Here is a 23,204-nt window from a genome sequence, read left to right as displayed (position 1 = left end):
TTCACCATGTTGCCCAGGCTAGGCTCGAACTTCCGGGCTCAAACCATCTCCTCACTGCGTTGGCCTCCCAAAGTGCTAGAATTATAGTGTGAGCCAGAATGCCTGGCAAATATATTCCTATAGCTAGTTTAATTCTTTGAACAATTTTCTACACAGCAATTAAATCATTTTTTTCCATTTTGACTTTTTTATTTAAAAAAATTTTATTATATTTTTTTTAGAGACGGGGTTTCACTCTGCTACCCAGGCTAGAGAGCAGTGGAACAACTGTAGCTCATGGCAGACTCAAACTCCTGGGCTCAAGTGATCCTCCCACCTCAGCCTCCCAAGTAGCTGGGACTACAGACAGGCGTGTGCCACCAGACCCAGCTAACTTTTCAAAATGTTTTTGTAGAGATGGGGTCTGTGTTGCTCAGGCTAGCCTCCAACTTCTGGGCTCCAGCGATCCTCACACCTAGGCCTTCCAAAGCACTGAGATTATAGCCATAAGCCACCATGCCTGGCCAACATTTTTCTTTTCTATGTGCACTTACTTATCAACAGAGAGTTGATACAATCAAATTTTCTCATTATCATATATTATCTATTATAGTTTCTGTCATTCTGAGATTTCTTTTGTAGCCTTATTTTACCAAATCCAAATTTTCCTGGTCAAAACTTGAACAGTTCTAAATTTGTATTTTTTTGTTTTCCGTGTTTTTTTTTTTTTTTTTTTGAGACAGAGTCTCACTGTTGCCCAGGCTGCAGTGTAGTGCTGCGATCTTGGCTCACTGCAACCTCCACCTCCTGGGTTCAAGCAATTCTCCTGCCTCAGCCTCCTGAGTAGCTGGGACTACAGGCGTGTGCCACCACGCCCAGCTAATTTTTGTATTTTTAGTAGAGACTGGGTTTCACCATGTTGGCCAGGATGGTCTCAAACTCCTGTGCTCAAGTGATCCGCCTGCCTCGGCCTCCCAAAGTGCTGGGATTACATGCGTGAACCACCGTGTCCATCTAAATCTAAATTTGATCAGGAAAATGGAATTTGTTGACTATTTTAAAAATAACTAATGAATGTTAGCTCTTTCCGGTTTTATTACATGTATCAATGAGCATTATTAATTAAGGACTGATTATTTTAAAAATCTTTGTCCTTTTGCTTCTGGTGGGGTACTTCTTAAGTTAATGTATAAGAAAAATGCAGACAATCTTTCCACACACACATGCCACATAACATTACATTTATTTATACACTTAAGAGGCTACGCCACTGCTCAATAAACAAAGGAAGAATATCCGCACGCAGCCTTCTTCCTGGTTCTTTAACTGCCTCCCTCCCCTGTTCTCCTTTATTTGTTAATAAAAATAACAAATTTTACAACTGAAATTTATATCCGTAGTTCTGGCCTCTCATCTCAATTTCCATCCTGCATATCTGAGAGTTAAGTGAATAATTCCACTTGAATATCTAGCACCAACTTGACATATCCAAAGCTGAAATCATCTTCTCCAATGGGTTCCCCCATCTTCTGTCAACTGCTTTCATCAGGGAATTCCATTCTTTCCAGTCCCTTAGGCTTGAAACCTTAGTTTTCAGGCATTATAAAATGATAACATTATAGTCAACAAACCCATTCTTTTTTACCAAAATTTCCTCTTACACTTAAGTATAAATCTTCACCACTCCATGTTTGAACCTGACAGTTTTTCTTATTTGCCTTTTCCTGTACTGTGCCAACCACAATATATAAAATGGGTGCATTTAGGAAAAAATTACCAAGTTAGAAATAATAGTATCTTAATGCAACTAGGAAAGAAAAGATCCTGCATCAACTTAAAAATTAACCAGAGTTGGCAAGGCACGGTGGCTCATGCCTGTAATCCCAGCTACTCAGGAGGCTGAGGCAGGAGAACCGCCTGAACCTGGGAGGCAGAGGTTGCAGTGAGCCGAGATTGTGCCACTGCACTCTAGCCTGGGCAACAGAGCAAGACTGTGTCTCGGAAAAAAAAAAAAAAACAACCAGAGTTGCTTCTTCTAATCATAATTCTGTAGTCTTGGGATGATAAAGAGTCTCCAAGGCTGTGTGCCCCAGTTGGAGTTCCCTAGTGAGGAACATTAAATACTGTTAATAAAAAGAATCTTTTAAAGCTTTTCTGAAGGAGTGTAATTGAAACATTAAAATAGATGCAAAATGAGGGTCAGGTGCGATGGTTCACTCCTATTATCCCAGCACTTTGGGAGGCTGAGTTGGGTGAACCACCTGAGGCCAGGGGTTCAAGACCAGCCTGGCCAACACGGTGAAACACCGTTTCTACTAAAAATACAAAAATTAGCTGGGCATGGTGGCGTCTGCCTGTAATCCCAGGTACTCGGAGGCTGAGGCAGGAGAGCTGCTTGAACCCTAGAGGCGGAAGCTGCAGTGAGCCAAGATTGCACCACTGCACTCCAGCCTGGGCAACACAGTGAGACCCTGTCTCAAAAAAAAAAAAAAAAAAGCAAAATGTAAATTAGGGAGGGCAATTTCCAAAATTAAATAACTCAAGTATAGCAAAAAAGTGATACTATGCCATAACTGTCTAACATTTTACACTTTCAAGTAACTTCTATATCCACTTTAATTTGTTTATAAATATAAATGGAAACATCAGATAATCTAAATGTGACATGGGTATTTGCAAATCTCTCTATCCTAAAAGATGGAGACCTTTCAGCAGTGGGGTACTCCAATGTTGATATCATCTGGGATCATGCACAAGAAGTCAGCATGAAGCAGGTAAATAGTTCCAGATTATGCCCCATAATCAAAAATACTTTCCGTGACCTCTACATTTTATTCCCAGGGGAAAAAACATTGAAGGGAATCCTTGCTCTTCCCGTAGTGGGCATTACTTTTTTTTTTTTTTTGAGATGGCGTCTCCCTCTGTTGCCAGGCTGGACTGCAGTGGTGCAATCTCGGCTCACTGCAACCTCCAACTCCAGGATTCAAGTGATCCTCCTGCCTCAGCCTCCCAAGTAGCTGAGATTACAGGCACGTGCCACCACACCCAGCTAATTTTTGTATTTTTAGTAGAGATGGGGTTTCACCATGTTGGCCAGGATGACCTCAATCTCCTGACCTCGTGATCCGCTCACCTCGGCCTCCCAAAGTCCTGGGTTTACAGGCATGAGCCACCGCGACCGGCCGCAATTAAATTTTTTTTAAACCACATACTCTACTTTGGCGACTGCACTGGTCCCCTATTCCCCACAACGCCCAGAGTAAACTTTTGAAATGCAAATCAGACCATACCAGTCCCCTGTTTAAGAACCTCCAATAGCTTCCCACTGCACAGAGAATAAAATCCAAAGTCCTTACTGTGGTCCACAAGGTCCTCCATGACATGGTTCTGGTCTCTCTCTGATCTCATCACCTACCACTCTCTCCCCATGGTCCAGCCATGCAGGCCTTCACTTCAGGCTCTTTTCCATCTCAGTGTCTTCATACAACTGTTCCCTCTGGCCTGAACTATTTTCCCCCTCTTCTCTACACACGGCTGGCTTCTGCTCATTCAATTCTCAAATCAAACATTACCTCCTCAAACCTTCTTAACCTTCTTTACGTTAGCAGCAATCGCTTTTATCATATTATCCTACAATTTTATTTTTTCACAGCATTTACCACATTTTGAAAAAACTTGTATTTTTCCTTGTCTTCCCACCTAGACTAAATGCGTGAGTATGCTGTTCATCCCTATATCCCCAGCACCTAGAAGAGTGCCTGGCACATAGTAAACACTCAATAAACATTTGCTTAATGAATGAATGATATTTGGAATTATAAAGTGGCAAAGATAGGATTCACAGAAAATCAGTAAGTTGAAGGGTAAGAAAGAGGAGGAAACCCCTGTGTGGAAAGTTATTAAACAGAAAGCAAGCAGAGCTAACAACCTGAACCCAGAAGGAGTTTAACTTTTGCCATTTGTTAAGGACCTGTCATTTTCACTCTGCAAATGAGCAGACACCCACAGATGCCTTTCAGACAGAAGGTGAATGCTTTACAGGCATAGATAGGAACTCTGTTTTCAGTGTTGGAGAGCTATAGACAGGTTCTAGAGGCCACAAGATAGCTGGTAAGACTTCATTGAGACGCTATGTTAAAACAAAAAGAACCTTACTTTCGCCAAAGGGTAGAAATGACCTTATTCAATTATTAACCTTTTCTTCAGTCAGACCAATAAGACAGAAAAAAAAAAAAAAGATCAGATATGAAGGCAGGAACACTTCAGTCTCCAAATCATAAAGCCATTTGGGAGAGGAAGAAAACCAGGAGGGAGTAGTTAGTCTTCAGAAACTCATACTTTGCCAAGCAGCCTTCATGCTGACAAACCAATTATTTGTTAGACAGTATAGGGGTTCTTTTGCAATAAATAATGAAATACAGGAAGATCTTTGGGAACAAAATAGAACTGACAGACTGTAGAGATGACAAAGGATGAAGAAAGATTTAATCTTAAGTTCAAAGAAAATGAAGCAAATGAAAATAAAAATGAATTTTTAATTCCAGAAATAACTCCCCAATTTTTTATAAAATTGATAAAATCAAGAGTTTTCCATTTATTATTATTTAAAAACAAAAAGAAGAAAATGCTGAGAGTTAAAAGTAGTTAACCCTAGGAGAAGGATACGGGGCAGGGAACTACCATTTATGCTATCTTTTCACTTATTCCTTTGATCAAATTAAGAATTAATTTTAAGAAGAGTATTTAATAAAGAGTAATGCAGACTAACTCCAATCTTCCATATACCTTTTTTTTCATAAGGGAAGGCCTTTATTCATCCATCTCCATATACATTTTAACATATAATCCCTAATATCAATGTTTTTATTATTTTATTTCTGATGAAAGTAAATGTACATACATAAAACATCAGTTAATCCTAGATTTCAATTAATGCATTACCAGTTAGCTGAATTTGTTCTACAATAGAATTCTGGCATCCAGTCATTCCTATGCCTACATTAGTAGCAGAATGATGATTTGAATATACAATGTATATTGAATATCAACCCTTAGACTATATTGAACAGCAGGAAACCTTGACATACAGCAAGGGGAAACTCTTCTCATTACATGTTCCTGTTCCACATAAATAGGAGGCAGTACAAAGAGCACTTCCTTAGACAACACAATTCCATAAATAAATAAAAGTTATGTTTTCAAAGAATATTTAAGAACCTAAGAACTTGCATATCATAAAATGGTATTTTTTTTTTGCTGGTTATAAAACGAAATGTTATATAAAACACATTTTGTTGAAAAAAGTCTTAAAAAGTACCTACAAAGCATAAACAGTATTGGATTAATAGGTGATTTTTATTTTCTTTTTTCTAAATTTGCCTTCAGTGAACATATATTACTTTCAGGGGAAAAAAGTTAAAGAAACTAAATCATTAACATAAAGGACAAATCTGAGAAAGTGTCAGAATACAAAGAAGTGGCATAGAGATGAAAACAATAACAGAAGATGATATGGAAGACAGAGAGATAAAATATAGGCCCGGCGCAGTGACTCATGCCTGTAATCCCAGGACTTTGGGAGGCAGAAGTGGGCAGATCACTTGAGGTTAGGAGTTTGAGACCAGCCCAGTCAACATGGTAAAACCCCATCTCTACTAAAAATATAAAAATTAGGCCAGGCGTGGTAGCTCACGCCTGTAAGCCCAGCACTTTGGGAGGCCGAGGTGGGCAGATCACCCGGGGTCAGGAGTTCAAGATCAGCCTGGCCAACATGGCAATACACCGTCTCTACTAAAAATACAAAAATTAGCTGGGCATTGTGGCCCATGCCTGTAATCCCAGCTATTCAGGAGGCTGAGGCAGGGAGAACTGCTTGAACCTGGGAGGTGGAGGTTGCAGTGAGCCGAGATCACGTCATTGCACTCCAGCCTGGCAACAGAGAAGACTCCATCTCAAAAAAATAATAATAATAATAAATAAATATACAAAAATTAGCCAGGCATGGTGGCGGGTGCCTGTAATTCTAGCTACTCGGGAGCCTGAGGCAGGAGAATCTCTTGAACCCGAGAAGCGGAGGTTGCAGTGAGCCAAGATTGCGCCACTGCACTCCAGCGTGGACAACAGAGCGAGACTCTGTCTTAGGGAAAAATAAAAAATATATATATAATAAAGAGTTCTCAAAAAACTTACCATAAATGGATCAGAAACAGTAATCAGACACATAATACAATAAAATATTCTTGATCTAAAATAAATAACCAGTTCTGAGATGGAAAGCTATTACTATGTTCTAGGTATACAATTAATGAAAACTAGGCAGAGAAAACACATTAATGATAACGGAACAAAAAGAGAATGAGAAAGAGTCTGAGAATGGCCTCAGACTTCTCCATAATCCTAAATACTAAGCAAGAGTCAGTGGAGTAGTATTTACAAAATTTGGAGTGGAACAGTTAGTGTCCCAAGAAGGCTATGCCTACTCAAGTGTGACAGCACAGAAAGAAATTATCAGGTGTACATGAGCTAAGGTAAAATAGCATTTATGCTACCCTTTTTTTTTGAGATGAAGTTTCGCTCTGTCACCCAGGCTGGAGTGCAACTCCTGACCTCAAGTGATCCTCCTGCCTTGGCCTCCCAAAGTGCTGGGATTACAGACACGAGCCACCATGCCCGGCTACCCTCCTTGAAAAGATTGCTTGAGTGAGGCACTCAGCTAATTGAGAGGTAAGTTTAAACTAAAAATTCATGAACGGGAAAATTGTGGTATAAAAGGGCGACTGACACTAATTTGACATAGAAAATTATATATAACTACAAAATTAAGCAAAATAAAAATTTTGAGAAGATAAATGATTTAAAAAATAACATGAATGTATAAATTTGATTTAAAAATAAGAAAATTGGCAGGAGAAAAAGGGAAGGGAAGAGCTAAGCGAATGTTCGTTAAATTCCTAAGTTACTACTTTGTTCTGGACTTTGATAAGACAGAAAGTTTGAAATAAGCCATTTTAGTTTTGTTTTTTCAAATAATTTTAAAGTTGATTTAGTGATGGTTGCCTGTAATGAAGACATCGTTCTGTCAGACAGCTGAATGCTGGTGCACCTTTGTTACTTTAAAAAAAAAAATCCATATCCCAACAAACACCTCAACTACAAGTGTGCCTGTCACTGTGATGTCAGCATCAGGAACATTCCATGGCCGCAGGCTGTAATAAGCCAATTGAGAACAATCCACATATCATAAAAAGCTTATTAAAGTTACCCACAAGAAAGACGACATTATACAATCTTATAGTTTATCACATGGATGTACAGAACATACATACCTGCACACTGGCTGTTACCACTGAAGACCCTGAGGCAGTGGATGGTCTATGTGGAGTAGACAATGGTTTGGTAGCACCCTGTGTTCCACTTCCTGTTCCCCCAGATAGACTAGTCCTATTAGCTCCGCTTGAGTTAAGGTTGCTACCTCTGCTGGCAGGTACATTCATTGCAATTCCACTCAAGCTATTCTTCCCAACAGTTCCAGTGGATGATGAGTTTGTTAGCTTTGAGGGGGCCTGAAGATTTTTTGTAGGTGGAAGGCCTGAAGTGCGACTAGAGGGCAATAAATTCAAGGTGGGAGACTGTCTGCTGATGTTCATTCCACTGGGCTGTTTATGGACTGGGTTGTTAGTGCTGGAGTGGCTACCCTGGGCGACTAGTGCATTTGGACTGGAACTACTTGGGGATACAGTAGGCTTGGGAGTTGGGTTGGATTTAGAAATAAGTTTAGTTGATACTGAAGGCTTAGCTGACAGAGAGGGCTTGGGTGAGGCAGAAGGCTTAGGCGAGGGCAGGGGTTTAGGAGATGTGGCAGGCTTGGGAGATGCGGCAAGTTTTGGGGAGGCAGCCATCGAGAAGGGAGATTTGAAACCCTGCGTGGAGATCTGTGACACCATAGCCTTGGCTAAATAGTTACTGGAGGTAGTGGTGCTAGGTACTGTCCTAGAAACCAGGGGGTGGGACCCTTGAGAACCATTTCCAGATGAGGGGGTAGATAAGGGAAGGCGGTACATAAGTGGCTTATCTGAAGTCTTAATAAGTGAGGAGGAACAGGAGAGTTGGGGATTATTACTTAACTTCACGACGGGGTTGGTCTGGGATTTACTGATGGTGGCCTGTAATGGAGACACATAGTTCTGCTGGACAGCTGAATGCTGGTGCACCTTTGTTACTTGTGTTAACGAAGAAGCATCTTGGGCCTCGGATGTTCCCAGAGCATGAGAAGAGGCAGCAATTTGGGCTTGGGAAGAAGAGGAGACATGGGTCTGTGAAGAGGAAGAAGTGTGAATCTGGCTTGACCTCTGAAGTCCTTGTTGAAGTAGCCTGGCTGGCAAAGGTTCTAAAGAAACTTTAGGGTTCTGAATGGAAGAACCAGCAATAAGGCCTGAAGAGATGCCAGTATGAGCTAAATCCTGGGGTTTCTTTGGTACTGGCCCTGTGTGACCAGCAATAAGACTTGAAGAATGTGTAGTCTGAGTAGAATCTAGTTTTTTGGGAGTAGCTAGTGGCAGCTTACTCATGATACTTGCTAATTTTTCTTCTCTCAGTCCTGGACGAGGCTTTGTGGTTGGCATGCTTATCCTTGAGCCAACTGGAGGGCCCTTGTTCCCATTGTTGATAACCGCTAAAGCTTCAGAAACAAGATCCAGCGAAGGTGAATGGAAAGAAAGGTCTTCATCTAGTGAGTCGTCGAGGCAGATGGTTTCTTGGGCTGGTGCAGAGCTAGAGCTAGCTGCAGCAATGGCAGTTGTGCTGGAGCTCGTTGGAGGACCGCTAACCGAAGCCACCAGGGATGTTGTAGTTTTCTGGTCCTTTTTTGGACTACACTCCTAATGTAAAGCATCATATGGAAAAAAATAGAAACGGTGAATAAAAAATTACAAAGTTAATTTTAAATAACTAAAAGATTCTCACGACAATTACAATTGTTTTTCTACTGGAAATCTTCAGAGACTAACAAAACAAAAATAATTTTTGAGATGACAGAGCTCCTGACTGAGCTGTCCTCACAAGACAAAGTATCTGATATATTGCACACAGCTGTCAAACTTAACACCAAGTGGAAGGAACATTCATATACTAGTTACATTACTGATGAGCCTCCCCCACCTGCATTAGATCTTCAAATCCTGCTCGAAATCCATCTGTTCAGATTATTCTCTTTTTATTCCCCTGCACTCAGAATAAATTCTGCCTTTATATTAAGACTCTCCCCTTCTCGTCTGGGATGGTTTGCTAGGAGGCTGACCTTCACTTTCTGCTTCCACGCATTTCTGCCTCTTTGTATGCCCTGTCCTGCAGCTACCCTACAGCCAGTACATAGAAAAACTGGTACGTCAAAGTGGCAGATGATTCAATCCAAGCATAAATAAATTCTGCTATTTATTATGGTGAATCTGTAATTTATTTGTAAATTATTCATTTGTCATTTATTCAATATATATCCACTAAGTGTCCGCTGTGAGCAGGGCTCTATGCTAAGAAAACAAGGGTATTAAGAATTACAACTCTGAATACCTAAGAGTTGTTAGAGTCTGTTTCTCAAATAATCAACCTTCTTAATATTTAAGAAAAAGAACTAGAGCACAGTTTATAATATTCAAAGAGCAAAATAATTTAAAAGCAACTATTTATTTTTAAAGATAAAAGTATTTGACTCATTTTATTTTTAAGACTGAGAAGCAAAAGCCTATTACATAAAAGTCATATCAAAGTCTCTTCAGTTAGTTTCTTAAACAAACCCAAACAAACCTAGAGTGTTATATTACATACTGATTTATACAACCATAGCACTTACCTTAAGCATAGTGGGGAAAGAATGGAGAGGAAGGGTCTTTACCATCACCTCCTAAGGTATTACATAAGCAAGCTGTTAAGAATACTGTTACACTCTAACTTCCTTAGTATTTTTTCTAAGCTTTTACTCTAAAACCCCTGATTAAAAACCTCACCACCAATTGGAAGTACAAGTGTAAAACTGCATTAAGGTCACAAATGTCTGCTAAGAAGAATGAGTAATGCAGATGAAACACGTTTGTTTTGATATGCCATCCACTTACATGATTAGTGAAAATTCCATTATAAAAAGTACAGAATAAAGGGTAGGAAATGTATCCCAATGTTGGAAGTATTACTAGTATAAAACTGCTGTTTTAAAATGACTTTTTGATTAATTTTTATTTATAAAACCATTAAATCCACTCTAATAGAATACTGTGCAGATTTATACTGGCAGAGAAAATTGTTCAGGATATATAACTGAGTCAAAAAAGCAGGTTATCCCATTTATATAAAAGACTAAATAAATAGATAGCTGATTGGATAGATGGATGGATGTGTGGATGAATGGACGAATGGAAGGGAGGGAGGGAGGAACAGAGTTTCAGAAGAAGGGAAGGAAGATGTGTCCTAGAAAGCTAAGAGCTTTTATTCTCTGACTGAGGAGAAATTTATAGATACTTTTACTTTTCTCCTTACTTTTCCGGGTTATTTGCATTTTCTTTTGTAGGCATTTCCTTATCTTACCTTTATAACTAGAAACAGTATGGGGAGTTACAGTAGAAAAAAACCACATCAACGGTATAGCTTTTCCATTTTGGGAAAATGAAAAAGTAATTTAATCATAGAGAAGGAAACATACAAAAAAACTGATGACTCCCCCATATCATCCTAACACAACCAGTATTAGAATTTAATAAATTTCCTATCCTATTATTCTATTAATCATATGTTTGAATAGATGTATCAAAATGTAACCAATCCTTTATGGAGGGTATTAAGACTTTAGTATTCTAATAAAAATAAAGTCAAGTGTCAAAACAACATCTAAATTCAACAGATTTAATGAAAGATTGGCTCAATATTATTTGGATCAGAAGACAAAGTAGGCTATTAAGAAAAAGAGGACTACTGGCTGGGCATGGTGGCGCATGCCTGTAATCCCAACACTTTGGGAGGCCAAGGCGGGTGGATCACGAGGTCAGGAGTTAGAGAGCAGCCTCACCAACATGGTGAAACCCCGTCTCTGCTAAAAATATAAAAATTAGCCAGGCATGGTGGTGCGCGCCTGTAGTCCCATCTACTCAGGAGGCTGAGGTAGGAGAATCGCTTGAACCTGTGAGGCAGAGGTTGCAGTGAGCCGAGGTCGCACCACTGCACTCCAGCCTGGGCAACCGAGTGAGACTCTGTCTCCAAAAGAAAAAAAAGAAAAAGAAAAAGAAGACTATTTACCCTGCATTTAAAGAGGCTCTAACACCAAAAAAGTCAGGAAGGCCACAGAATAATATATAATGACCATCTGGCCACAATCTTATAAGCAAAGAACCTCATCTATTAAAAACAACAACAACAACAAAAACCAAAGAGACAAAGGCTATGGAGCAAAGTGTAAAACCTAAAGAGTATGAGCTTTCATTAAAATTTTAATTTCAAATAATTATAGTTTTTACTTCTAGAGGTTATATTTTGATTCTCTTTCAAATCTACTTTGTCTATTTTGATAGGATATTTTTTATTCCCTTTTCTATTTCTCTAAATATTAAAAATTTTTCAGTAAAATTATTTTATGTACTAAATTCCATAAGTGCACTACTTGTCCGTCTTAGGGATCTAACTGCTGTTTATTGTTCCTACTGAATCTCACTCATAGTAACTTATTCTCTCATGTATTCTGTATTTCAGACTGCAAGCTCAGGTCTGACATGGTTTATAGGAGGAAGGCCTTTGAGGCCTCTGAAGAGGGCACATTATACCAGAGAGAATTTGCTTTTGCCAGTGGCCCCGCCAGAGAGAATTTGCTTTTGCCAGTGGCCCCGGGTTACTACTAATCCAGTAACCAAGTTACTTTTTCATCTTGGGGTTTTCTCAGATTGTAGAGGTAGTGTAACTTAAACTCCTAAGCCAAGAAAATTTTTCAGCAAGGACATTCTTCCCCCAAACCAGAACCCAGTCCAAGACAGCCACTTAATGTCTCTGCTGGTTGCTGGATTTCTTTCCAGTCCTTTCTTTTACTAAAGATGTTATTGTTTGAAGGTCCAGCTTTACACAGATTTCATCCCAAGTTTTAACCTGTACAAGCCCAAGAAAACCCTAACTGCTATGCTCTGAGAAGAAACGTAAAAAGAAACCATAAAGTGATGGGTAGAAAAGTGCCAAATGCCTCCAAGGGCAACCAAAGTGTAAGCGACAGATTAACACTGTCAGCTCCTTTTTTGTTTCTGGTCTTATGAATTTTTCTTACATATTTTTCAATCTCACCTATGCTATGAAAGAATATTTGTTGTATTTTACCTAGCATTTCCAAGTATTAATAAAGTTAAGCTTTACAATTGGTGTACGCATATTCCCCACTGCTACACAGGAATCTATTCTCCCAAATACAAAAGTACTAAGATTATTATGAAGTTGAAAACATCTATCTTATAGTGCCTACTGACCTCTGCTAAATACCATACATCTTTTTCATCTTAGGAATGTATTTCAACATTCACCAACTATAACTAATTAAATATTTTGTTTCAGTACTTACCTTTACTTTGGGTTTAGGTGCAGGAATCACCTTTTTCTTTGCCCTAAGATAAAAAGATTTTAAAAGGCTATTTCAGTAGCAGTTATATTGCTCATTAGAAAGTTATATAGCTTTGTAATTATGTGGTAAATAATTTCTTCTGCTATTTGGAAAGCTCTTTGAAGGAACCGTATTTAAGTGCTCAGTTTATACGAAGTATGTAGCAACATTTTCCCCAATTCAGATTAACTGAAAGGCCAAACAACTAGTAAAACATGAAATGTATATAATACAATTTTTAAAAAATTAAATGTAAATAAACCATAAAATAACTCCCCCAAAAAAAGAGCTTCAAGGAACCGCAGGCTCAAATTAAACCATGCCAAGAAGGTGTGAATGAGATTTAACTTAACCAAAAACAAAAAAAACCCTGAGCTTTTAAAGAAAAATTTTTGTAATGTAAAAATTCAAATAAAAAATGTCAAAATGACAGGGAGAAAAAGGGCAAGAAAAATTACTATGGAATCTTGAAACTTTTGGAAAACTAAGAAAAAGTTTGAAGATGAAAAAAAGAACAAGTTCCATAGTAAGTCAAAGTATTCAAATGTTTGTTGAATAATTAAACTGTTGACAAGCTAAAATACTTCACCTTGCCTATTTCACTTGGCTAAAATGTCATCAATTAGATTAACAAGAATCTTGATTAAAACTGTCAATTTACAACTTCATTTAGGCAACAGTAATTTTCTACATTTTTTTTTTTTGATGAAGGCCATTTAGGGAAACGACCTCTAGGCCCACTTATCCCACAGATTCCTACTTTCTGGTACAAAACAAAACACAAAGTTAAACAAAACACAAAGTTAATGATAATAATGAAGCTATTTAAAAAAAGGGAGAAGGAGGCTGGGTGCAGTGGCTCATGCCTGTAATGCTAGCACTTTGGGCTGAGGCAGGCGGATCACGTGAGGCCAGGAGTTTGAGACCAGCCTGGCCAACATGGTGAAACCCTGTCTCTACTAAAAATACAAAAATTAGCCAGGCGTGGTGGCGCACGCCTGTAGTCCCAGCTACTCAGGAGGCTGAGGCAGGAGAATTGCCTAAACCTGGGAGATGGACATTGCAGTGAGTTGAGATTGTGCCACTGCACTCCAGCCTGGGCGACAGAGCAAGACTCCATCTCAAAAAAAAAAAAAAAAAGCCAGAGAGAGAGAGAGAGAGAGAGGGAGACATCTTTTGTAAACACCTTTAGAATTAAAGGAATGCATTATTTGTACCTGAATTGTAATGTATATATGGCTTTAGAACTACAGTAGCCCCCCTTATCCACAGTTTTCAATTTCCACGGTTTCAGTTGCCTGTGGTCAACTGAGGTCTGAAAATATTAAATGGAAAATTCCAGAAATAGAGATAAACCACATTCACATAACTTTTATTATAGTATACTGTTAAACTGTTCTCTTTTATTATTGTTGTTAATCTCTTACTGTGCCTAATTTGTAAACTAAAATCTATTATAGGAATGTATGTATAGGAAAAAATAGTCTATGTAGGGTTCAGTACTGTCTGCAGTTTTGGCATCCACTGCAGGCATCTTGGAGTATATTGTCTGAGGATAAGGGGGACTACTGTATAGGGAAATTAAAGCCGAAAATACCACTGACACAAACATATACATATGTATATAAAATTTATTTCAAAGACAACAAAAACTCTTGCAACAAAGTAAACCTGTAATATATGAAACCAAACAACTTAGAATTTATACTAAAAAAAACAGTAAGAACCAAAAACCACAACCAACTCAATGCATCCCTGATATACAGTTGACCCCTGAGGATGAAGACCTTTATGATGATTCACTTCGACCTAATGAATAGTAAATACAATTTCTCTTCCTTATGATTTTCTTATTAACATTTTCTTTTCTTTAGCTTACTTTATTGTAAGAATACAGTATACTGTACATAAAACATATAAAATGTGTTCATGAACTATTTATGTTATCAGTAAGGCTTCAGGTCAACAGTAGACTACTAGCAGTGAAGTTCTGGGAGAGTTGAAAGTTACACATGGATTTCTGACTGTGTGGGATGAGGGGGTGAAATCCCTAACTCCCATGTTGTTCCAAGGGTCAACCGTAATAATGAACTGTCCTTCCTAAAAACTAAAAAATTCCTATATAACTGCATACAAGGAGAGTAGGAATTTTATAATGTTGCCCAAAAGATATTAAACAGACCTCTCAGCAGAATATTGAATTAGAGTGTTCAGCAAATTCTCAGTAACTTGCTAATTTTATATTTTAATAACCCCCCCTTTTTTTTTTCTGGAAACAAGGTCTGTTCTGTCCCCCCAGGCTGGAGGGCGGTGGCATGATCTCCACTTACTACAACCTCCGCCTCCCTGGCATAAGCCATCCTCCCATCTCAGCCTCCTGAGTAGCTGGGACTACAGGCACACACACCATGCCTGGCTAATTTTTGTAGTTTTTGTAGAGATGGAGTTTCGCCATGTTGCCCGGGCCAGTCTCAAACTCCTGGGCTCAAGCGATCCACCCGCCTCAGCCTCCCAAAGTGCTGGGATTACAGGCACGAGCCACTGTGCCTGGCTTTAATAACCCTTAATGCCACCCTTGCAGGCTACAGAGAAGTAGCCCTATGTTGTAGGGAAAAATAAAACTGTTCTGGAATTGACCAATATTCAACCAAAAAGGTGACCACAAAAAAAACTTGCCTTTTTGTTGTATGTGGGGGGGAAAAAAGATCTTTCTCTAGTAATCACATCACTAAGGAAATACACAGTTTTGAACAGAAGACCTCAAGAATAGGTTAATTTTGTGGAATAAAACACTCTGCAGTGCAGCGAGGGTGGGTGTGCATATGGATCTGTCCTGGTAAACTCAGGACACAGAGGGCTGTAGATTACAAATGCAGATGGACGTTAAGAAGTGGAGAAAAAGACTGGCAGGTAGAATGCCCAGGAACAAAGGAAAATCCCTGAGCCTTCATGCTTCCCTACTACCAGAATTCCAGGCCATTATGTGTCACAGTGTGGATTTAGTAGGTGTTTAGAGAGTACCCTGACAATTATTTCAATAGATAAATGTGTTCTGAAGTCTAAATAGTCAATGGTCAAAATGATCTTTTTAAGTCCTATTCCAACTAGCATTTAATAAATGATACTTTTGTTCACTAAAGCACATAATATGAATAAATGAAGCAATCTGGAGTCTGCATTTACTCACGGAGCAGAAGTAAGATGATTATGAACACTCCGGCTTTCCTTAAAAAGCATTCTGGAAAAATTTAAAGAACACAATTATTATTTTCTTTATAGCAGATAATAACATAATTGTTTTATTTTTTAAAGTAATTTAATTTTCAATAGACTATTACTGCTTATTTACCAAGTAAAAGTTATAATGGTACAGTACACTCAATAATCTATTTTATGGAGAGTTTTATTCATAGCTCACTATAACCTAGGCCTCCTGGGCTCAAATGGTCCTCCCAACTCAGCCTTCAAAGAAGCTGGAATTACAGGTGTGTGCCACCATGCCCAGCTAATTTTTAAAACTTTTTGCAGAGTCATGGGTCTCACTATGCTGCCCAGCTGGTCTTGAACCCCTGGCCTCAAGCAATCCTCTCACTGTGGCCCTTGGCCTCCTAAAGTGCTGAGATTATAGGGGTGAGCTACCACACCTGGCCAACAGATCTTTTCTGTTGATAGAAGATGGAGCAATTTAATTAAGATCATGGGTTGAACTAGCCAAGTTTATTAATTTTTACTTAACTCGTTTTTTTTTTTTTTTTTTTCTGAGACAGAGTCTTGCTCTGTCACCCAGGCTGGAGTGCAGTGGCACGATCTCAGCTCACTGCAACCTCCGCCTCCCAGGTTCACGCCATTCTCCTGCCTCAGCCCAGCCGAGTAGCTGGGACTACAGGTGCCCGCCACCATGCCCGGCTAATTTTTTCTATTTTTAGTAGAGACGGGGTTTCACTGTGTTAGCCAGGATGGTCTCGATCTCCTGACCTCGTGATCCACCCTCCTTGGCCTCCCAAAGTGCTGTGATTACAGGCGTGAGCCACCGTGCCCGGCGACTCTTTTTTTTTTTTTTTTGAGACAGAGTTTTGCTCTTGTCGCCCAGGTGGAGTGCAATGGCGCAATCTCGGCTCACTGTAACCTCTGCCTCCTGGGTTCAAGTGATTTTCCTGCCTCAGCCTCCTGGGCAGCTGGGATTACAGGTGCCCACCACCACGCCCAGCTAATTTTTGTATTTTTAGTAGATACAGGGTTTCACCATGCTGACCAGGCTGGTCTTGAACTCCGGACCTCAGGTGATCCACCAGCCTCGGCCTCCCAAAGTGCTGCTATTACAGGTGTGAGCCACCGCAACGGGCCACATTCTTAACCCTTGAGACTTTAAACAGAGTGACTCTTTGTTTCTTGAGATATCTCTCTACACTGAATATTTTCTTATTTATTTACTTATTTTTTGAGACTGGTCTCAGACTCCTGGGGCTCAAAGTGATCCTCCCACCTTGGCCTTCCAAAGTGCTGAGATTACAGGTGTGAACCACTGCACCTGGCCTACACTGACTATTTTCTTTTTTCTTTTTCTTTTTTTTTTTTGAGACGGAGTTTCGCTCTTGTTGCCCAGGCTGGAGTGCAATGGTGCGATCTCGGCTCACCACAACCTCCACCTCTGGGGTTCAAGCGATTCTCCTGTCTCAGCCTCCCTAGTAGCTGGGATAACAGGCATGAGCCACCATGCCCGGCTAATTTTGTATTTTTAGTAGAGATAAGGTTTCTTCATGTTGGTCAGGCTGATCTTGAACTCCCGACCTCAGGTGATCCACCTGCCTTGGCCTCCCAAAGTGCTGGGATTACAGGCATAAGCCACTGTGCCCGGCCTCTACACTGACTATTTTGAATAGAATCTAAGGCGGTGTCTCTTTTCCTATGCTCTAATCCCATATTAGCTTCCTCATCTTCATGTTACCCCTATGAAGCTCCTCTCCCAAACTTCATAACCATTTGGGAGTCTTCCCTCCTCTCTTTTTCTCTACTAGCAAATTTGGGTGTTAAAAAAAAAGTTAAGTAAAATATCACCTTTACATCTATCTCTGTGTGTGCGCGACTGTTTTGTCATTTAAGTGCTTAAGGTTTTCAAAGCAAGGATCATCTGAAATGACTAGACAGCATGCTGAATATATTAGGTTCTTAGCAAAATCAATGTCACGTATGTGTATGTGTAGGTATATCTTTAATAACAGCAATAATAATAAAATAAAATAAAATCCAGTAAGTCACATTTCTTACCTTGCCTGCATCCAGCCCTTAGGCCACAGGGGCTTCACTTCTGTCTCCATAAAAGACTTAAGATAATCTTCAGCAGACTGGCTTTTATTTGGTTCTAACTCATAGCATCCCAATTTGATCTCAACAAGGTTACATAACAAAGTTCTAAACAGATTGAAAATTAAATTTGAAACTTTTTTTAGAAGAACATACATTTGGCAGCAATAATACAGATTATGTGAAAAATTCAGAAAATAACATAAACAATTTCTAACATATATCATTCATTGCACCACAGTCAAACCTGAAATATGAAACAATTTCCTTTGATATCTTTAATCAAAGCACCAAAGATGGAAAGGGATGGTTCTCTACTTGGGGTATAGAAATACTATTGAGAAAGATGGCTAAAGAAGAAATATGTTGAAAGTACTTCACCTTCTGAAACCAGTATGACTTACTCCATTATTAGATTAGTTTATAAAAAGTATTGCAGTGTATATGAAAATAAAAGCAATAATACTCTGAGGATATTAGAGCCCAATTAATCTTCTCTTGAATAATTTTTTCCTACACACTAATCTTTGGTTGCTTCCAATCTAGTTTTATATTTATTATAGATTTTTTTTTAATGAGGAATCTTACTTCTGCATTATATATTACAAGTGAAAACTAATTAAATCTTACCTGATAGTGTCATCCCAGTGGAATTTCTTTCTTGGTCCTATGACACGTTTTCCTGGTTTCTCATCATCATCCTCTTCAGATCCATTTTTTTCTCGTTCTTCATCTGTCTGCAATCTAAAAATGAAAAACACTTTACAAAACAAACTTTTAACCCAACACTGCCTATATAATATGCTCCATAAATACTTGCTGAATGGCTTAATGGAATGTTAAAAGAGAGGGTAAAGACGGAATCTACCTTTCCACATAATACTTCAAATTTGAAAGGAGTTATAAAGTAGTTTGGTAAATAAGGACTTCAGATTATAATGTAAAGGCACCAACATTCATCTTTTAGGTCAGAAAACACTTGTGTTCAACCACAGTCAGTCAAGCTGGGGTTGTGAAATCTCTCACCAGTGTCAGCTCTTGCTTGATCACCTCCATACAATCAATCAACAGACACCTTTTGTCTCTGACTGCAAAGCAACTGAGTGCCATTTACAAAATACTCAATTATATCAAGTCAGCAGTATATGTGGATTTCTACTTGAGAATGAGGTCCACTTAACATCAGAACAGCTAAAAGTACTTCTCAAATGCACGTCCAGGTGCGGTGGCCCACGCCTGTAATCCCAGCACTTTGGGAGGCTGAGGCAGCTGGATCACCTGAGGTCAGGAGTTGGAGACCAGCCTGGTCAACATGGTGAAACCCTGTCTCTACTAAAAATACAAAAATTAGGCTGGTGTGGTGGCACGTGCCTGTAATCCCAGCTACTTGTGAGGCTGAGGCAGGAGAATGGCTTGAACCCGGGAGGCGGAGGTTGTACTGAGCCGAAATCGTACCATTCCACTCCAGCCTGGGCAACAGACTGAGATTCCGTCTCAAAATACATACATACATACATACATACATACATACATACATACATAAATACATACATATGTACATACACTTCTCAAATGCAAAAGCCAGTCCAAATAGAAGAGATACATACTTGGCACACTTAGCTTGACTACGAGCCTGGCAGTCCTCCTGGTATTTAAATAGCTGTTCAGGCATGACATTGCTAACAGCCAGTTTCAGTTTTTGCAGAGGTTCTCTTAAACGATCATCCTAAAAAGAAAAACATACTAGAAGTTTTTATCAGACATATTTATAAAATCTTGTAAGCAGGCCCTCAAAAGATAAAATTTATGTTTTAGATACCAATTATAGATTTGAAATATTAGCATATCTAAATATGGACATTTCTTCTACAGCACTGACTTTTCCTAAGACACACTGGATACAAAATTAGAATGACATATTCCAGTTAGCCAAGAAGAGTTCCAGTTTTTCCCTGTCGCCCAGCATAATTATTAATAGTGTTCCATTACACTCTTAAAAATGCCACGTGAACACTTTCATACAGAAAACGGAAAACAAAATCATTGTATTCTACTTGTATAGACAACTACTGGTTAATTTCCATTGTGATGGGAAACCAGTACCCTAAGAATAGACACTGCTCTGGAACACGAAGACACGTGTTTGGTTTGGGTGACTACCAACCGGACGTTGGTATCCTGTTCTCTCAGTTATGGTTAGTAATTTTGACTTAGGCTGCAAGTAAAAATGCAAGGTCAAGGCCAAAGTGAAAGGAACCCAAAAACTCTTATTCATGTGGGTTTTCAGGGCAAAAAAGAAAGTAGGTTTGCATCTGACAGTTTTAATCAACCAATTTATTACTTTCATCTTACAAGCAACAGTATATATATGTAACTACTTAAAACATACTTTTATCACCATCATAGGTGCAGAAATATTATAAGACTTTTCTTTACTGAAACAATTTTTTTTTTTTTTTTTTTTTGGAGACAGAGTCTCGCTGTCACACAGGCTGGAGTGCAGTGGCACCATCTTGGCTCACTGCAACCTCCGCCTTCTGGGTTCAAGTGATTATCGTGCCTCAGCCACCCGAGTAGCTGGGACTACAGGTGTGTGCCACCACACCCAACTAATTTTTCTATTTTTAGTAGGACAGGGTTTTGCCATGTTGGCCAGGCTGGTCTCGAACTCCTGGCCTCAAGTGATCTGCCTGCCTCGGCCTCCCAAAGTGCTCGGATTACAGGCGTGAGCCACCCAGCCAAAACAACTGTTTTTAAAATGTGATTTTTGGTAAAGAAAAAGATTTTTAAAACACAAATATTACAAATAAGCATATTAACCTATTCCATGAACACCAGTAAATATTACAGCACATATAACATAAAATCCCATGTTTAAAAATGTGTATATTAACCTATTCCACGAACACCAGTAAATAAATATTATAGCACATATGACAAAATCCTATGTCTAAAAATGTGAACATCTGGCCAGGCGCAGTGGCTCACGCCTGTAATCCCAGTACTTCAGGAGGCCAAGGCAGGCAGATCACCTGAGGTCGGGAGTTCGAGACCAGCCTGGAGAATGGAGAACCCTGTCTCTACCAACCCTGTCTCTACTAAACATGGAGAAATCCCGTCTCTACTAAAAATACAAAATTATCTGGGTGTGGTGGCACATGCCTGTAATCCCAGCTACTCAGGAGGCTGAGGCAGGATAGTCACTTGAACCCAGGAGGCAGAGGTTGTGGTGAGCCGAGATCGTGACACTGCACTCCAGCCTGGGCAACAAGAGTGAAACTCTGTCTCAAAAAAAAAAAAAATTAAAAAGTGAACATCCGGTACCATGGTTCCTAGATGATTACTTTTGAAGAATTATTTAGCTTAGGCTTCCTGCCTGGAAACAACCCAAATATCCATAAGTAGTAAAATGGACAAATTAATTGGGATATATTCACACAATGGAACACTGCGTACCCAGCAGTAAAAAATGAATGTATTTCTGGCCAGGCACGGTGGCTCACACCTGTAATCCTAGCACTTTGGGAGGCCAAGCTGGGCGGATCACCTGAGGTCAGGAGTTCAAGACCCCAGCCTGGCCAACATGGAGAAACCCCATCTTTACTAAAATACGAAACTAGCTGGGCATGATGGCGGGTGCCTGTAATCACAGCTACTCGGGAGGCTGAGACAGGAGAATTGCTTGAATCTGGGAGATGGTGGCTGCAGTGAGCTGAGATCGCGCCACTGCACTCCAGCCTGGGCTGAGCGAGACTCTGTCTCAAAAAAAAAAAAAAAAAAAAAGTATTTCTGCTATATGTAGACACAAGATGAATCTCAGGTGCACAATATTGAGCATTACAAGCTGCAGAAGAAAGCAGACAGTATTTATATATATGAAGCTCAAAAATATGCAAAACTAAATATAATGTTTACGGATACAAATATATGTGATAAAACCATATAAAGAAAAGTAAGAATAAGATATCTTTCTTCCATAGCCAAAGGGATATTAAATAACTTCAAACATGCCAGGGATTCAAGACCAGCCTCGGCAACACAGTGAGACCCTGTCCCTACGGAAAAAAATTAAAAAATGGCCAGGCGTAATGATGCCAGCCTGCAGTCCTAGCTACTTGGGAGGCTGAGGTGGGAGGACTGCTCGAGCCCAGGAGGTTAAGGCTGCAGTGAGAGCCATGTTCACGCCACGGCACTCCAGCCTGGGCAACAGGGCAAGACCCCGTATTAAAAGGAAAAAAAAAAAAGGTGAGTACTTATATTACAAAATACTGTTTGTCAGAGCATACCTACTATATTAACTTACATCCAACAATCTATGCCGTAGAAAACATTTCTCATCTAAACTTAACAATTGTTGAAGACTCAATTATTTTTCAGGGGATCCAACATACTTTTAATAACCTCCTATGGTTATTAAATACATACAATATGACTATAAATCAATTAATGTGCAAAGGCCCCAAACAGAAACAAGTATCTTTACAGGTTATGAAACCCAAGATGTAGATATTATTGTTCTTCCTCTTACCTGGACATTGAGATGTAACTTCTTCAGACGTTTTACTAGTGTTTCTTTATTGCATGGCACAAAAGCTTCAAGGTGGGAGTAGACACCACTGCGAATGACAGGGCCTAGTTCTTGTAGCTGTAACTCAATGCTGGCCAAAAAAGTTAACAACAATGAACAGTATAGAATTTATTTTAGGTGGCATTGTACAGACAAGAAAGCAAAGCCAGTTCTTGTTCTCATTTTATCTTTTCATGATTTCCTAAACAGTATTCTTCATGGAAAAAATAAAAAAAAACCCATAGCAATAAATAGTTTATTTATTTATTTATTTAGAGACAGTGTTTTGTTCTTGTAGCCCAGGTTGGAGTGCAATGGTGCAGTCTCGGCTCACTGGAACCTCCACCTCCTGGGTTCAAGTGATTCTCCTACCTCAGCCTCCCAGGTAGCCAGGATTACAGGCACCCGCCACCATGCCCAGCTAAGTTTCTTGTATTTTTAGTAGAGACGGGGTTTCACTATGTTGGTCAGGCTGGTCTCGAACTCCTGACCTCAGATGATCCACCCGCCTTGGCCTTTGATCCCAAAGTGTGGGATTACAGGTGTGAGCCACTGCGCCCAGCCCCATACCAATAAATAGTAATGCTATAAAAGTATTCTATCAGTCTAGTTTAAGAGTAGAACTTCTATAACCATGAACAAGCTGGAAATATTTTTTGGGTTACAGGGGCAAACTCTATGGTATCAGGTAAAGCACAATAAATTTGTAATTAACCAAAAGCTCCTTTCCTCAAAGAGATATTA

The 23,204-nt window shown here is 39.4% G+C and overlaps 1 protein-coding gene across 9 annotated transcripts in view; it reads right to left on the bottom strand.

Moving 5' to 3' along the window:
* The window catches only part of UBN2 (ubinuclein 2), a 103,805-nt gene that overhangs the window by 39,638 nt on the left and 40,963 nt on the right, over nucleotides 1-23,204 (bottom strand). For 8 of the 9 annotated variants that reach the window (XR_010134773.1, XM_055393210.2, XM_004046306.5 and 5 more), the window contains 8 exons: nucleotides 22,422-22,551; nucleotides 19,501-19,619; nucleotides 18,524-18,637; nucleotides 17,858-18,001; nucleotides 15,780-15,830; nucleotides 12,554-12,596; nucleotides 9,824-9,874; nucleotides 7,305-8,855 (listed from right to left, as the gene is read on the bottom strand). Coding sequence is in view for 8 of the 9 variants with exons in the window: in XM_055393210.2 (XP_055249185.1) it covers nucleotides 7,305-8,855; nucleotides 9,824-9,874; nucleotides 12,554-12,596; nucleotides 15,780-15,830; nucleotides 17,858-18,001; nucleotides 18,524-18,637; nucleotides 19,501-19,619; nucleotides 22,422-22,551 (2,203 nt within the window). In the remaining variant the exon portion in view is untranslated. The remainder of the gene's footprint in view (nucleotides 1-7,304; nucleotides 8,856-9,823; nucleotides 9,875-12,553; nucleotides 12,597-15,779; nucleotides 15,831-17,857; nucleotides 18,002-18,523; nucleotides 18,638-19,500; nucleotides 19,620-22,421; nucleotides 22,552-23,204) is intronic. The other variant, XM_055393207.2, reaches the window with a different exon arrangement.

The sequence above is a fragment of the Gorilla gorilla genome, chromosome 6 (assembly GCF_029281585.2).
Source record: "Gorilla gorilla gorilla isolate KB3781 chromosome 6, NHGRI_mGorGor1-v2.1_pri, whole genome shotgun sequence".
Lineage (NCBI taxonomy): Eukaryota > Metazoa > Chordata > Mammalia > Primates > Hominidae > Gorilla > Gorilla gorilla.
The sequence above is the reverse complement of the archived record's forward strand: the minus strand, read 5'-3'. Positions and strand labels throughout refer to the sequence as shown.